This window comes from Andrographis paniculata, unplaced genomic scaffold, assembly GCF_009805555.1.
Source record: "Andrographis paniculata isolate CXL003 unplaced genomic scaffold, ASM980555v1 Contig25END, whole genome shotgun sequence".
Taxonomy (NCBI): Eukaryota; Viridiplantae; Streptophyta; class Magnoliopsida; order Lamiales; family Acanthaceae; genus Andrographis; species Andrographis paniculata.
In genome coordinates, this window is record NW_026137546.1 from 614,755 (window position 1) to 631,675 (window position 16,921).

A 16,921-nucleotide genomic window follows, 5' to 3' on the forward strand; every position below is an offset into this window, starting at 1 on the left:
TACATAATGAATATTTGCAATGTATTAATATTTTTGAAAAAAATGTGAAAAAATAAATTATAAGAACAAAGCCATTTTTACGGTTTTTTAAATTCTCCAAAACTTTATATTTATCCAAAATAATAATAATAATAATAAATAATTTGGTCAGATGTCAATCCAATAACGTACGACTGCTACGTTGAAATACTGTTATCATAAGGTTATCTTTTTTAGTAACCAAATATTATTTTAGTAATATAACTAAAAAAATAATAATAATAATTAAAGCATGGTCTTGATTTAATTGGTAATGTTATGAAAGTGACATTTGTGTGCCTTTGTATATATATCTATATGTATAAGTTGAATCAAAGCAAACAAGGTATGCGCTCTATATTTTCGTTTATTTAAAAATTAATATATATAACATATTTATTATTTTTATAGCATTATTTATGTAATTTGGTATATTTTACGTAAAAAAAAATTACCCCATACGTCCCTTGATCATCTATTAAGTAAAAGTATTCATTAGTAATGGTATGATGTACCTAATATTACAAATACCCTTCTAATTTATAGTATATTACACAAATTTAATTATCTTTATATTATACAATATTAATAAATTTAGTTTAATTTTTTTATTTTTATTCGTATCACATTCAAATATAATACTAATATTCTTAAAATTTAGTACAAAAAGCAAAACTATTTCTTATTTTAAATTATTTCACTGAATAATCAAAACTTTGGATCACTGTAACGGGAGGCTGGAGACGAATAAATTGAGTCGGCCCAAGAAGTGATACAGCCCAAATTAAAGGAAAATGGCGGGAAATGTGATGGAACTTTGGCGGGAAACTCAGCAGTCCGTTTTCTTATTTTGGCGCGGGGAGGTCATTTGACATCTGAGGGAAAAAACCCTAAACGACTAAGGTGAGAGCGAAGAGAGGGAAAACAGGAATCGAAGATGGTTGGACTTCCGTACGATTGCCTTTTGAATCCGCTCGGAGCAGTGCGATTGACGTTCGAGAAGGCCGTGTCGTCCGGTTCCGCTGCGGCAGTGCTAGATGGCAAGGACTGGGGAGCCACCGAGCTTTTCCGTCAATTTCTTCTCGATGAAGATGGTCTCTCTAAGGCTAGTCTCTTTTCATCCCTCTCTCTCTCTCTCTCTCTCTCTCTCTAATTAGCATTTCTTATGGAAAACCTAGAAGATCTGTATTTCGAAATAAGAATGGGAATGATTGTTGCTATCTGTAAAAATTTCTTGGATTACAGTTAGCTGCTGGCTAGTAGATATAAGTCAAGCTTTATAACAGGCTAAATGTCGACTGTTCTATACTTATTGATTGTATCGTCGTCTTCAGGTGCCCTTGCTTGATCAATCAACAATTAAATGGGTTAAGCCTAATACTCTTGTTCGTTTTCGGGGTATGATACAGGATATGTTGGGGAATGAGTACTATGTTGGTGCTTATAAGGTATAATTTGTTCAATTTCGTGTTCTCTTCTGAAATTGCATTCCGTGACCAGAAATTCGTGTCACAATAGAGATGTTTTGCCTGATTGAATTCATCTAATGCAGGATGGCGATACTTGGAAAACTAATAAGTTTGCTGATGCTTCCCGATCACCTATTGACTCTTCATCTGATATGAAAATATGGGAGCGTCGTCTGCTTTACTGTGTTCCTGTAGGTCTTCATTTTATTGTTTTCACGTTTTTCCATTACACTGTTTTTTTGCAATCTTTTTTACTTTTGTAATTTTCAGGTCCCAGGCCAGAGTTCATGGATTGAATCTCCACAAGCTATGAAAAATTTGTTTACAGATACTGTATCTCCGCATAGAGAAAAGAGACATAGGGAGGATCCTGCCACCTTCAGTGATGTTGAGATGGCGGTACATTACTCATCTGTTAGTCTTCTCTAACAATTTGTTTTGATAAATTTGTTGGATTAGGCTTTATTCTGATCCATGAAATGTCCCAGTATTGAATTCCTCTTTTTGATTTTAGTAGATGATCAATGGTTGGAGCATCTCACCATTGACCCTGTTAATGTTTTTCCATTACACTTGCTATTCCAAGCTTTCTTTTGTAAATTTCAACAATTTTAGCATATATATTATGGTTAAGAGTTTGTGTTTGCTTTAGAAATGACCAATGACGTGTATTGGCAGGATCCGAGTCATGATGCTCCCGAGGACTCTCCAAATTCTAAAAAGATGGTGAGCAATGCCTGCAACTTCACAGCTATCGTGGCTTAAACTTATTGATGTTCAATGATCATGCCTTGCTTTGGGCATGAGACATTGGAATGTGATTCTTACCCTATAGTATATGAAGATCCTATCTGAAATACATTTCCACCCGTTGTTTGATAAGTTAGCTGGAAGAAGTGATTGAGACTAAGATGATCTTTGTTAGATTGCATGATAAACATAGTGGAGTATAGTCTTGTTGATTTTGTTCAATAGGCATGCTATTTAATAATACCTGATTTGCTGCCATCTGGTTTTGTTGTCAGAGGAATGATGAATTGGCTGCCAGTTCTTCAAGCCCGCCTAAGATTGCAACTGAAGAAACTGCATTTGGTTCTAGTCTGTGTCCTGATATTGGAAAAAATAATTTCCCCTGTTTAGTTAAGGTATACACACTGGTTTCCAAATTCAGTTCTGGTGTCGGATGAAATTCTTATTTGATCTGATATGTGACATGCTCTTGATTTCTTAAATGAAACATGCAGATATATGATTCTCCAGAATCCGAGTTGAAGCTAAATGATGTTGTTGAGTTTGTGGGCATCTTCACTTTTGATCCGGACCTTGCTTTAGCCAGAGATGATCCTGATGAAATCACCAATGACTTTTGTGAAGATGCATTAGTATATCTGCCTCCTTCCAAGGTCCCTTGACATCTTGCGCTTTGTTGTGTATTATTTTGCCATTATGTTCCGACAACCACTAATTTTCATTTCTTTTTATCATTGAAAAGTTGAAATTAATATACTGTTGTAATTGCAGGTGCCTCGTCTTCACTGTGTTGCACATCGGAAACTGCTAGTTAATGATTTCCTTCCTGGTCTACCCTTTGAGGTGAGTTCTCAAGCTTGCACTTCAATTCATACCTAAATCTTTTCAGCATAATGTCCTCTAGCCTTGTGCATTGATCTTGATCCTCTCGCTGAATACCACTTCTGTAGCTAAGATAATTTTCTTTTTTAATGGTGTGGCAGTTAACTCCCAGTGCAGTGAAAGAAGTTAGGGAAGCCCTTATCGGACACTTCACGGCTGTTCTTGGAAATGACAGGGTTGCAGCTGAGTACATGTTGTTGCACCTATTATCCCGAGTCCATGCTAGAATAGATTCACTTGCTGTTGGGAAACTATCTTTGAATCTTACTTGTTTTAACAAGGAAAGCACCTCTGTTTTCGGGAATCAACTCAAACATGCAATTGAAACCCTTCTGCCTTTCACACAATCCTTGCCCCTTACCGTGGATTATCTCAACACGGCTACACTTGCTCCGAGGAAGGACTACAAAACAAATAGGTAGCTCAAAGTCATTAATATACATAAACGAGCATGTAATATAGGGCATGATAATGAAACCTACTTTTGTGCAGACTGGTACCCGGCATTTTGCAGTTAGCTGATGGCTCTCACTTAACCATCGATGAGACCTCGTTGCAAACTGGCACACTTAACTCAACAGGGTGCGAAAATGCACGCATATTGAAAACCGTGATGGAGTCCCAAAAGGTTCGTTCATATAACCGGTTCATTGAAGTAATGCTAGTTTACGAATTCGCTTGCTTACATTGTTGGTTATATCTATTCCCAGGTTGAGTATGATTTCACATACTATAAAATGGAGATGGCCTCGGACATTCAGCTGCTAATCTTATCCGAAGCAAAGTCAAACATCCTACCTGCCGACCTGGTTCTCCCCTTCTGTCCATCTTCAGTAAACTCAAATCTTGAAGTTTCTGAAGAAATGCGGAAAGCATGGAGATGGTATCTGGCCACCATGAAGTCTCTACCTCATACAATCGAGCCGCAAATGCAGAAGGTCCTTGAAGACGACTTAGTTGCTGCCCGGCAATCCGATAGGAGCTTGGGCAGTGAAGACTTCAGCAGGTAAAAAGGACTCTTTTATGAAGATCTTTGATTCATTAGACTCTTTTATGCAGATCTATGATTCATTCTTACTGTTCTGATACACACATATTTGTTTCTTTTTGGTGATGTAGATGGCTTACAATGGGGAGGCTAATGTCTGTTAGTTTTGGAGAGAGATGCTTGTCGAAACAGCACTGGGAAATGGTGAAAGAATTAGAGAGGCTGAGGAAGGAGAGACTCCCAAGGTAACTCTAATAAACTTTAAATGTCCATTTCTATTACAAGTATAATAAAGTTTGTAGATTATAGTTAGCTATGAACCAAATTTCTTATCAATGATTTGAGTTATGGGCTTTCTTTCTAATGATTTGGAAATTATTCAACAGTTAATTATGTAGATATATGTATTTTTGAGCAGTGTTTGAAGGTAATTTACTATTTGAGATCATCATCATCCTCCTCCTTTATAAGAGCTTCTGCTTATCCTATCTTATACTATTATATATTTTTTTTACAGAAATTAAGTTTCAATGTAAATTAATCAATCCCATTAGATGTTTGAAGGATGGTGTTAAATTAAATATCCTGTTCAATTTGCTTATCTTGTCTCAGGTTGTTGTGGTTTATAATATGGAATTGAATCTAGGCTTATAATTGATTAATTAATTAATCAATTGTACTCTAGTGTAAAGTTTCTTGATACGTGGCATTTATTAATTCAATGGTTAAGGTTAAGCCTGTTGTATATGAAAAATAAGTTCATGTTTTTTTCTTTTTGGGGTTTATAGTTTACAAAATTGTGAATTTAGATAATGAAACATCATCCAATTCCAAATCATTGCTTGTGTGGTGATTATTGTATTCTTGAGCATAATCTCACAGCATCATAATCATCGTCGTCTTAATCATACATACACACGTAACGTTCAGTTAGAGGTGGTATAGGCAAGTAGAATTTATTCCCACAATGTGGTCATTTATTTTTGTGTATGTATGTTCAAGGCAGCCACGTTTTGAATGGATTCTGGTGGATGAATTATTGAATTAATTAGCAATTAGTTTAAGGAGTGTAGTGTGTTTGTTTTGTGAACTTAATTGTGTTGATGATGGAATCTCTTTTTCTCCACTAACTAGTACATGAAAGAATATTCACAATCACTCAAAAACATCATCATCCTCACCCTTTCTCCACAAAATATCTTCCCTGTTTTTGGCATTAATTTCTTCAGCCTAAGAGAGAGAAAAAGGGCAGAGGCTGTTGGGGAGGATAAGCATAACAAGGGATGTTGATCTTTGAATTTTCATCACAAGAACTATGTGACTGAGCCCAGTTGCCTCTACTTCACATTTTTTTTCTCTTTGAATTAAATACAATGATTTAAGAAGAGAAACGAGTCTTAAGCTTATCGAATTTAAATTAATTAATTAATCAATCAATTTAGAATGATTTAAACAAATTTATTAGTATAAAGTCACCGGCTCTAGTTGCCCACCAAATCAGTAAGAAGTTATTTATTGGTCGGGCAGAGGCAGTTGCCACCACGCAGGACCATTATGACCCTTCCTGTCTCCTCCTAAGTCCTGTCCCTTTCTTCCTCACAATTCCCATTTATCCAAATCCATTTTTCCTTGTTTAAAAAAATATAAAAAATCAAGTATAGCAAGACATTTATGTGTCATCTGTTTATGTATTTATCTATTGAGAATGTTTAATATGCGTTGTATATTTTATGGTATATTCATTATGTTTAATCAACATTATCACTGTCTCCTATCTCTATAGGAGAATTAGGGTGCTCATATAAAAACTAGAAGGACATAAATATTATGTTATTATCTCATATATTATTAATCTATATTGAATCATAAGCAACAACTATATTGAATCATACACAACAACGGTGAGATCATCAATGTATATATCCACAAACACATATCGACTTCACTCTTTACAAGGATAAAAGAAAAAAATGAAAAGCATATTATTTATTATACACCAAATCAACACAAACAAAATTCATTTTATTTTATTTTCTTCACTTTTGTGCATTTCTTCGATTCTTGAATTTCTGCCACAGCTTGTGCGACCATTCCCACACATGCAACACTATATACGCCACAATCCCTCCTATCAGCCCATTCGCTATCGAATACGTCGCCGGCATAAGAACCACCGTCGCGAACGCTGGAATCGCCTCCCTCATGTCCCCCCACTCCACCTCCGCCACCGCCTTCATCATCAGCACCCCCACCAGAATCAGCGCCGGCCCCACCGCCCATGCCGGAATCGACGCCAGCAGCGGCGTGAACAGCAGCGCCATCAGGAAATACATCGCCACCGTCACCGCCGTCAGCCCTGTCCTGCCTCCTTCTCGTATTCCTGTCGACGATTCGATGAAAGCCGTCGTCGGCGATGACCCTAGCAGCGACGCCACCACGATCGACGCCGCGTCGGACATGTAGGCAAAGTATTGCCCCTCGAAATTCCCCTGTGAGTCGAGGAAACCGGCGAATCTCGCCATTGAATATAGAGTTCCGGTGGTGTCGAGGATGTCGACGTAGAGGAACGTCACCAGAGCTTCCCAGAACCGACCGCTTCCGACGTGCGTGAACCTCAACGCGCCCGCGGTGCTCTCGATTTTTTGAATGCTAACTACCTGTCAAAAGACCAATGCGCCCTTTACGTGCAAGGTCGATATATGTAAACGATGATGAATAAACGACCACGAAATTCAAATATAAAATGCTTTGATTCTAATACCATGTTAAATGATGATCGATTCATTTAAAAACTTTAAATTTTAGATGACATCATTATTTACATTGTAATATTCTCCCTTCATGCCAAAAATAACGAGGACATTTAGGATACAAAATGAAATTTAAAGAATAATAATATTATATTCACAGTGACAATAAATGAATGTGTAAAAATATTTTTAAAACATATGAGGAAGTAGTTGCTAAAATGAGTATAAAAGGAAAGGAATAATATTAAATGAAAATCGTATTTAAAAATTTAAATTATAGTTATGTACTACTATTTATTTATTTATTTATATAATACAATAGAGTTAGACAACACGACCTTTTTGAAGTAACGGTACGCGCCGTCCCCGGCCGGCGTGTTTGGAAAGGCGGTTACGGCGGTGTTGCGGAACCACGAAACAGCTGTGACAAAAACGACGCCGTATATAATCCCTCCCTTCACGTTTTTCATCAGGCTGTAACTAATTATAACCACTCCGACCAATCCCAGCCACAGAGTGGGGCTCTGCATCTTGTCGTGCAAACAGAGTATGCCGCCGGAGGCGGCGCCGCCGGGGAGGAGCGAAACGGTGCCGTTCGCAGAAGTTACCACCGGCGCCACCGCTGCAAGGGCGGATCTAGGGCAACCTCCGAGAGTCACCAATGTGGACGAACTGTAGCCGATTAGACCTATTCCTTGCTCGCCTTGCAATCCGATGAAGGCGAGGAACAATCCGATTCCGGCGGAGGAAGAAATCCTCACCGGCTTCGGCACCATTTTCGCGAGCTTCGCACGCAGTCCGACGGCTGAGATTATTAGGAAGATTAATCCTTCGATGAAAATCGCGGCCAGAGCACTCCGGTAAGGTATGCTTCCCGATCCATGGAATCCGACGACGGTGTAGGTGAAATAGGCGTTGGCGCCCATCCCCGGAGCTAATCCTAAGGGGAGGTTGGCGAAAATCCCCATTATCAGACATCCGATTAGGGCGGAGGCCGCCGTGGCGACGATTAGGTCCTTCTTCGTTCTCTCGAGGCAGGCGGCGTAGCCAGGGTTTACTGGATTGAATTTGCACGATTCGTCGGGGTTTAGGAGTCTCGAATTGGGGTGATTGATGCATTCGGCCGGCGAAATCGATTGGTCGGAGCAGAGAGGGATACAATCGGCGACTGAGCACGTTCCGCCGGAGTCTGTGAGAATGGAGGCGTTGACGGCGAGGATGTAGGCCATTGTGAGAAACGTCGCCGTGCCGGCGCGGAGCTCGGTGGTGAAGCTGGTATTCCGCTCCTTTATTTTGAACCGCTTTCCGATTCGGCTCTCTGCAACGTAGTCGTTGAGGCGGTTGATTGAGGAAACCACGGCCGCCATCGCCGCCGCCGCCACCGTCGGCGGCGGCGGCGGCGGATGCTCGGTGCCGGACTCCACATCCATGTTGGTGAGTTGTGTGCAGACTAAAGATTAAGCCTACATATATATACTCTGTTCTTTTATTTATTTATTTACTAATAATAATAATAATGTTTAAATGGAAAGATAGTCAAAATAATTAATATATACTCTGAATTTGCATGGATCTAATGTTAAATAACCAGCCGTAATATATATATTGTGTGTGTGATTTTTTAGTTTGTTTTGAAGTGTGTTTAATTTCACACTTTCTTTATCCTATTTCGCAAGTTCATAAAATATGATTATTTTAATATATAATCTTTAATTACGCATTTACTTTATCATATTAAATTATTTTCTATATATAATTTGTTACTACAAAAGATTACTTAATCATGTAACTAAGCACTATAACTTATATTATTAATATAATGGCTTGATTTTATAGGTAGGACTATAATTATATTGGATCTATTTATTCAAATATTTATTAAAGGTACAATAGCATAAAATTCACATGGGATTATAGTTTTACAAAATTACATCAAATTTTCATACTTTTAACATTAGTTTTTTTCGTAATTTTATAAAATTTGTACAATTTTGTATTTTTTTAAAAACCTTTATATACTAATTATAAAAAAAAACTCAAATATTTCGATATTAAATATTAGGTTAGGTCGAGAATTTACAATTTGCATTTTCAAACCGCAGCTGCAAATTCTCATTTTATAAAAAAAAATTAAAATATTTAACTGAAAATAACATATTTTATATTTTTAACATAATTTTGTAAAAATCATGTCATCTAATAAAGATGCTCGGCAGAATCATTTTGTCATATTTGTTAGTTTTTATCTTCATGCCGATGATACACAAATGAAAAAGAATTTGGATCCTATGCTAATGCCTAATGTGTTAAATTAATTCAATATATGCTAAATTATCTTAAACCTATCTCATTCTCTTAATTAAAAATAATAGTTTAATTAATTTAAATTATTAATGGCTAAGATTTGTTTAAATAGGAGTTTTTTTTTTTTTTGAAAATTTGGAAAAAGTTAGTATTTGATTTGATATTTTATGAAAAAAAAAAAATTGTATTTAATGTAATATTTTTTGAAAAATAAATAATACAAAATGAGTAAAAATATATTGCTCAAACAGAGGCTTAATTTAGTGAAACAGGTGAAACTTCAGCTATCCAAATTGAATAAAAAATGATTAGTTATGATTACGGACGTTATTTTTTTAAATTTTGTTTTATTTATCAACTTTTTTTTGAAATAAATAAATAAATATAGGAATAATATTTTTTTCTTCATAATATATCATATAAAATATTTTTTTAAAAATTCACGCAACTTAGAAATCTGTAACTCTATATTAACTAAAAAAATCATACTCCTTGGCTAGTTTGTTCGCTTTAATGTAGACACAAAAATTTATGAGGAATATAATTAGTAAATAATTAAAAATATATTAATGAAAATAATTATTATATAGCAAAAATAATTATAGATTAAAATTAAAATAAAATTAAAAAAATATAAATTAAATTTTTAAAAATAATAATTCTTTAAAAGTGACAAAATAAGTGGTACTCCATCTGTCCCAAATACCCTGTAATATTTCTTTTTTTATATATCCCAAACACTTGTAATATTTTCAAAAATAAGAAATAATTAATTATACTAAAATCTCTACCCCATACTTTTATCTCCTCGCATCATCCAAATAAAAAAAATAAAATATATATTTCTATCTCCATCGCATCGCCTAATTTCTAAATTATCCTATTTAATACTATCCTTAAAAAAAAAAAAAAAAAAAAAAAAAAAAAAAAAAAAAAAAACTGGTGTTTACTTTTGTCATCTGAAATTTCCCGCTCTTCGTGTGAATCAGAATTCCAGCAGCTTATGTTTTGAATTTCACCATTCCGAATCGATTATTGCATACAACGATGAATTTCAGGCGCAGCTACGTTCTATTTCTCCATTCTAGGTTTCATCGGCGGCGTCAGGTTCCAGCGACAGCCAAATAGATGTTTTGAGTTTCTTCGTAGCTGTGAATGTGAGTTTTATTCTGTCTATGCAATTTCTAAGAAGTCGACTAGAATCACGTTGAATTTTTTCACATTACGAACGAAGTTAAGATTCATGAATGTTTTCGTTCCTTCCTACACTACATTTCGGATTAAACTTTAGTGTGTTTCTTAATTCGTCTTCAAATTCAAAAGCGTGCAGCATATTCTGTTCGGTAAAAGTTATTTGATGATGTGTTTGTTTATTTAATTATTGATAATGGTGTGTTTACCTGTCCCCTGCCAAGCAAAGGAAGATAGGAAAGGGATGAAGCGATTCCACCTGCTGGAGAACTAAAGCTTAAAGAATCCAAACCTAGCCATAACCAATCTGACAAGACAGTTCTAACCCCCGCCGAAAGGCCTAATGTCGATTAACCTAATCATATGGTAATCACAGACTACCTTTGTTATTTCCAGCCAAAGTATTTGATAATTGCTATATAGGGCAAATTGCATCCTTACATGTATGTTATTATAAATGCATAAAATACTCTATGTGAAGTTGCATGTAAATATGCACTTAATTATACAAATATTATGCAAATAAATAAGATAAAATTCCTCGAATATCATTCTTTGAGCAAAATAAATAAAGAGAAAATTAACCATTCATTTTATAGTTTTAAGATAGTTCATCTCACTTATTTGCATAATTAAGTGCATATTGATGTAAGTGTGTGTTTGGGTGGAGAGAGTGTTTTGTGGTTACTTTATACAATACGAGAATTTAAATAAAACAAATGATATTTTATGTCTTTATAATAAAATATAGGTGGATATTATAGACTTTACCTTGCTATATGTTTGCATCCAATTTGCTAGTGAATTGAGTGCAGTGCTATCAGTCTACTTTTTTTTTTCTTCTCTCTCTCTCTCAGAATATCAGTGATATTTTGTGTTTTGTTTGATTTCATTTCATTTCATGATCATACCTGAATCAAGAATATTGCAAATCATAATTAAGAGTTCCTCATTGCCACTTGTCTGTAATGGAAAGCTACTTAGATTGGAGGGAACCAAGGGGAATTCGAAGAATTTTGATAGCATCATAACAGCTAATATATACCCTTTTGGTTTGGTTTCCATTTGATGCACCCACTCCTTTATCTCAATCAATAGATTCCTGTTTTTTTTTTTTTTTTTTTCAATAAGTAATGCCTAGTTGTGAATTATTTGTTATGATGTTCGAGTTAGGCGCAAAACTAGCTTTTGTTTAGACATAGTACTGAGAATGACAATCAGCATAGTATAACGGTAAGTGCTCAAATTAATTGGCCGTTGTTTATACACACTTTTTGGTTCATGAACAATCCGCCTTCATTTCATTAGTTTCTTTTCTGTCCCTTTCTCCATAAAGAAGAGGCTTTAAAAGTGATTATGAAAGTTACCTGAATAAAGATATAGGGTATATATATATATATATAGATAGATAGATATAGGTTCTGATGAGTTGCTAGAAACTGGTAGGCTACCACAAACCATATTCATGCTTTATAGTATTCATAGTGCAGAAAATTATAAAATTTCTTGGATATGTAACTTATAAGTATCGTCTCCTGAATATTTACTTAGCCTCAAAATCTTCATAACTTGTTATACTGTACATACGGATATATGTAATCGCTAGACGCTTTCTTGGTAAGCATTTAATAATATGAAAGAGATGATAATGATGATGCTCGATAACTGCTAGGGAGTTATAGACTTATGAACAGAGTGGTGTTAGGGATACATACATACATATAACCTAACTATCTAGAAAAGTTTTGAATATACTTTTGTGGTTCAAATAAAACAAAGGGCTGCGGAAGGAAAAGTGTTTGCCACCATTAGCAGCATGCATTGTTACATACTTTAATTAGGAGAAAATGATGAATGAATGAATGAATGACTTGAGATCAGTGTGAATATTTAAAAATACTTAAGTAGGCCAAAGGGGCCAACTATTCATGCTTTATTAGACACTTGAATTCCCCATTATGATATCTCGAATGATTTCGTGCACTTGGTTCTCAACTTGCTACACTAACTCCATATCCGGAAAAAATAATAATAATAAAGAATGAAAAAATAATAAAAATAAAAAGAATGGAACTAGAAGAGGGCTCCCATGGTCTTTAACATGATTTAGTGGAAGTAGCACAAGTTGAGGATGCATAGAATGAATGTCCCACAAACATATGAAAATGTAGTCCACAGATGTCCAATGCTTAGATGTGCTTCTCATTATGCCATTATTTTTAACTGCATTTCTCTTTACACTTACTTTACATAAAGCATATTATTGATGCCCATCAGTCCCTCTTTTCTTTTTAATAATTGTTGCCTATAATAATCTTTTATTATAGTTTTCTTGTTAATTCTTAATATGCTAATTGATATTGATCATTGATCCCACTTTTTGAGTTAGATCTTTTTCGAGCCTTATAAGCCTATTGTGCCCTGTGTTACAGCCAATTAGCTTTCATTTGATAAAATAGCAATTTTATAGTTTCTGATATAATTGGATTTCGCCTAGTTCGGTTCTTATGAAATTTTGAACCAACCATACACGGGTTTCTTGAATAGAACCTTCTATAAGTCAGTATATTTGTGTAAAATAATTCCACAATTGGCTATTTTATATCTGTTGGCTGCATTTCGATTATGTTTCTGTACATTCGTTCATATTCAAAATTTCTGCTGCAAAATAGGATAGATGAGAACTTAGAATAGGAATTCTTCCTCATAAACTTGTTCCAGGAACACTCTAATGACAGTTAGATTAGATATCTCTTAGTTATGCTAAAACTGTATAGACAATTAAAGAAGTACAAAAAAAAAAAAAAAAGGTTTTATTTCATAGAAATGATGAAAACATTCGATAGATTGTAGATGAAAACAAACTATTAGAACAAACTGTCAAAAAGATCGGATAGCAGAAACAAATGGAACAAGAGATGTTGGAGATTCAGCAGCTAAGCTAGTATATCTCTAGAGAGTTCTATTACCTTTTGGTCGCCTTGCCAGTCCCATACAATATCCCCAAGAGCCGGTTTCATGTCCTGTTTCAGGATTTTCTGAAAATATAATCCGTCGCCTCTAGACATCATCTCAACAAAATGGAAGGAGGAAGTGATTTCGGAGATTTCTATGTAGATTGTTAAACTTCCACTCCAACTGTCTTTCTGGTGCTCTAATTTCAAGGAACCTTTGTCGTTCTTCTCTGTCACTTTCAATTTCATGTTACCAGCAATCTCCTCAAACTTTGAAATGATCGTAGATGCAGACTTATCCGACGTGAACTTAGCTTCATCCTTTTGGTCAGTGTTCACTAACAAACCCGATAAGTCCAATCCGGAGGAGAGTGAGATGATGCCGAATGCATTAAGGGTAACAGGTTTTGACATTGCCGCAAGATCTTCAAAACCAAAATGTTTTACTATATCAGTTCCTGCATCGGCATCTATGTCTCCTGCTTTACCCTTCACCAGTTTTGAATCCAACCCTTTCCGGAACCAGGGAGTCGCCATTATTCCATCAATGGAAACCCTGGTTTTCGGATTTGGATCGAGCATTCTTGAAAGCAACCTGCTTACTTGAGGTGAGCACCACTCAGGGCACGTGTACTCGGCCCTGAATATCTTCCTATACATCTCCATAACATTCTGATCGTAGAACGGAAGATAACCGGCGAACAAAACAAATAGAACCACCCCACAAGACCATATATCAGCTTTAGCTCCATCGTAGCCTTTCCTAGTAACAATCTCCGGAGCAGTATAAGCTGGGGTTCCACAGGCCGTGTGGAGTAACCCATCCTGCCCCTGGGATTCGGAGAGTGCACTCAGACCAAAATCCGATACCTTTAAGCAACCGTGCTCGTCCAGAAGCAGATTTTCTGGTTTCAAATCCCGGTGATAAACGCCCCTCTTGTGACAGAAATTCACCGCAAAAATCAGCTGCTGAAAGTATTTTCTGACGGTGCCTTCTTTTAGCCTTTTCTTGGCGACTTTCCGAAATAGCTCTCCCCCCTTAGCGTACTCTATCACAAAGTAAATCTTGGCTTTCGTGGCCATTACTTCGTATATTTGAGTAATGTTTTGGTGCTTGATCAACCTCATCACTGATATCTCTCGCTCGATCTGGTTCATAAGTCCAAGTTTTGCTACTCTTGCCTTGTCGATTGCTTTGATCGCCACAGCCTGCTCTGTTTCGATGTGCTTCCCATAGTAAACTTTGGCGAACGCGCCTTGTCCCAAGAACCTCCCGATTTCATATTTCCCCATCAATATGTTACCCTTAGTATCCATTTCCACCCAATTATAGTTCAGGGCCAGCCCCTGATCTTCCCCCTGGATATTATATTTGACAAAAAACTAACCGTCTTCCTCAAAATCGTGCTTCAAAAGACAATCAGTTGGGGCATCGTAGAACGTTAAGCTGCTGCAACATTTGCTCGTCGTGCACTGAGATTCATGCCCAATGCCGTGCACGATTGGCTTGGACTTGAGAAGCAGATGGGCGTCGGTGTTTAGTGCGCAGGCCTCAAAGGTGAAGCACATCTTTATGCATTCCCTTGATGCTGCTGTACAAGTCCCTGATGCAAAAAACAACATAACAGTTAGGGAAATTGAAACCTATCTGCTTTAGAATTAAGCATGTTCAGGAATGTTTAATTTCATGTTCCTGATCCTGAATGCTACTGATGATACAGATACTAGAAATGCATATCCACATGCCAAATATAACACAAAAATTCCTTAAAACATTTCATAATGTTTTGAGAAGAGCTTCTTTCTAATCAAAAAGTTTAAATCTACGTTGCCATTGACAGTAGTTGCATGACTCTTTAAACAGAAGAATTCTCATTATAGAAGATACACAGACCTCACTCAAAAGCAACCTACGTTGAGCAACAAAAATATATACGTGATCAAATCAAACGGAAAATAAAAATAAAAAAATGAACAGACGAAGAACATCACAATCACATAGCTGAATTCAAAAGCAACTCACGTTGAGCAACAAAAATGTAGACGTGATAATCAAATCAAACGGAAAATAAAAAAGATGAACACACGAAGAACATCACAACTGCATGGCTGAAAATGCTAAAAAGTAAAAACCTAGTTCGAGTATCCTCCTCCATCTTTACGTGACGAAGAAAATCAAATAAGCCTAACTGAATATGCTCAAATCAGAATCCACGACGTAAAGTCGTCCAAAACCATCGACATCGATGCATAAAAAAGAAAAAAAAAAACTTGGAATAAAACACGTGAAAAACTTTTTCCAGAAAATTAACCGCTTCGCCGATGCATACCTTACCTTGGAAGAGCGGAGCGAGAGCTTCGTTCCTCCTGGATAAGAGCGAGAGAATATAATCAACGAAGTTAATGAAGATGATAATTGGTATAGAAGGGAAAGGAATCGACGAATCGCGGATGTCTGGAAGACGGAAAGGCTGGCTATATATTATTCTCGGAATTTCTTCTGCTCCGTCTAGGTCGTTGTAGATGGAAGTTTCGAGATATTATAAGGAGGAGGACATTGATGAAACTCCCTTTTTGGCAGCCCTGCCCCTCCTTAATTTGTGCTAATTGGACGGCGCGTCTCATCATCCAACTGCTATAATCTTACCTAATTATGTTTGATATTTATCCACAATATGATGGAAATAGTTATCAATTAGTATTGCTATTGTTGCAGTCGATTTTAATTCTTTTCTATTTCTGGTCTTTCTCTCGATGCAACGTATCTTATATTACGTTGTTTTAGTCCCTATTTTAGGAATTCTTATACCTACATTGAGTGAATTTTAATTCTTTCTATTTAAAGACTCTCTCTCTATGCATCTTATTTTTTAGGGGCGTGATTTTTCAGTCAACAGAGTAAAATTTAAATTATTCAAAAAGTGTGATTTTTAGAATGTACTCCATCCTTAATAGGTATTTTTTGAACTTTCGAATTGATATTATTTAGGTATTATACTAATGTATTATGGTATTTTTAGAATGTACTCAACCCTTAACAAGTATTTTTGAACTTTTGAATTGATATTATTTAGGTATTATACTAATGTATTATGGTATTTTTTGAATTCTTAGTTGATATTTTTGAAGTGTAATTTTTACTTTTACTTTATTATTATTATTTCTAAAAACACTAAAATACTAATCAAGAGTGTATTTTATATATTTTTAATATGTCCCGTGAGGATTGGATGTGTGACCGTGATGTCATGAGTTCAAATTCCCGATACCTCAGGTCACTTACCACACATGATTTGTCTTATGTGACTTGTCTGCCGGACCTAGTATTAAGTTCGACTGAAAATTTACCCGGTGCATAGCGGTTTTATAATATTAGTTTAGATACTATTTAGGAATTTTATATAGTATTGACTTGTAAATATTGAAAACACCGAGACCAAAGATTTCACATAATTGACACCATTAAACAATTCCCTATGGATTCATTAAACTTTTTATCTTATACAAACAAAACAAATAAAATATTTTATAATACAGGGTCTAACTCACACCATCACACAATTTCTTATGAATTTACTAAACATTTTACAAAGTCAATGAAACATCTTATGTGAC

The 16,921-nt window shown here is 35.6% G+C and overlaps 3 protein-coding genes across 6 annotated transcripts; 1 reads left to right on the plus strand and 2 right to left on the minus strand.

Moving 5' to 3' along the window:
* Positions 1-881: 881 nt before the first annotated feature.
* LOC127245787 (mini-chromosome maintenance complex-binding protein) lies at positions 882-4,740 on the plus strand. 3 transcript variants are annotated; one of them, XM_051266826.1, is made up of 12 exons: positions 882-1,123; positions 1,428-1,466; positions 1,571-1,678; positions 1,758-1,901; positions 2,166-2,213; positions 2,513-2,632; positions 2,732-2,890; positions 3,009-3,080; positions 3,221-3,537; positions 3,612-3,747; positions 3,830-4,125; positions 4,239-4,740. In XM_051266826.1, exons 1-12 carry the CDS (start codon positions 956-958, stop codon positions 4,354-4,356), a joined length of 1,725 nt encoding a protein of 574 aa, XP_051122783.1. In that variant the 5' UTR covers positions 882-955; the 3' UTR covers positions 4,357-4,740. The 3 variants fall into 3 exon arrangements, with proteins under 3 accessions (XP_051122783.1, XP_051122781.1, XP_051122782.1); XM_051266824.1 differs by having other exon boundaries at positions 1,353-1,466; positions 4,239-4,738; XM_051266825.1 differs by having other exon boundaries at positions 1,353-1,466; positions 1,758-1,886; positions 4,239-4,737.
* A 1,233-nt stretch (positions 4,741-5,973) lies between these two features.
* LOC127245963 (adenine/guanine permease AZG1-like) lies at positions 5,974-10,160 on the minus strand. Its single transcript, XM_051267137.1, has 3 exons — positions 10,112-10,160; positions 7,196-8,320; positions 5,974-6,764 (listed from the first exon to the last, which is right to left on the minus strand). Exons 2-3 carry the CDS (start codon positions 8,285-8,287, stop codon positions 6,144-6,146), a joined length of 1,713 nt encoding a protein of 570 aa, XP_051123094.1. The 5' UTR covers positions 8,288-8,320; positions 10,112-10,160; the 3' UTR covers positions 5,974-6,143.
* A 3,007-nt stretch (positions 10,161-13,167) lies between these two features.
* LOC127245859 (CBL-interacting protein kinase 2-like) lies at positions 13,168-15,922 on the minus strand. Of its 2 annotated transcripts, none has more exons than XM_051266956.1 (2): positions 15,642-15,922; positions 13,168-14,910 (listed from the first exon to the last, which is right to left on the minus strand). In XM_051266956.1, exon 2 carries the CDS (start codon positions 14,621-14,623, stop codon positions 13,289-13,291), a length of 1,335 nt encoding a protein of 444 aa, XP_051122913.1. In that variant the 5' UTR covers positions 14,624-14,910; positions 15,642-15,922; the 3' UTR covers positions 13,168-13,288. The 2 variants fall into 2 exon arrangements, with proteins under 2 accessions (XP_051122913.1, XP_051122911.1); XM_051266954.1 differs by having other exon boundaries at positions 15,637-15,922.
* Between the last annotated feature and the right edge of the window lie 999 nt (positions 15,923-16,921).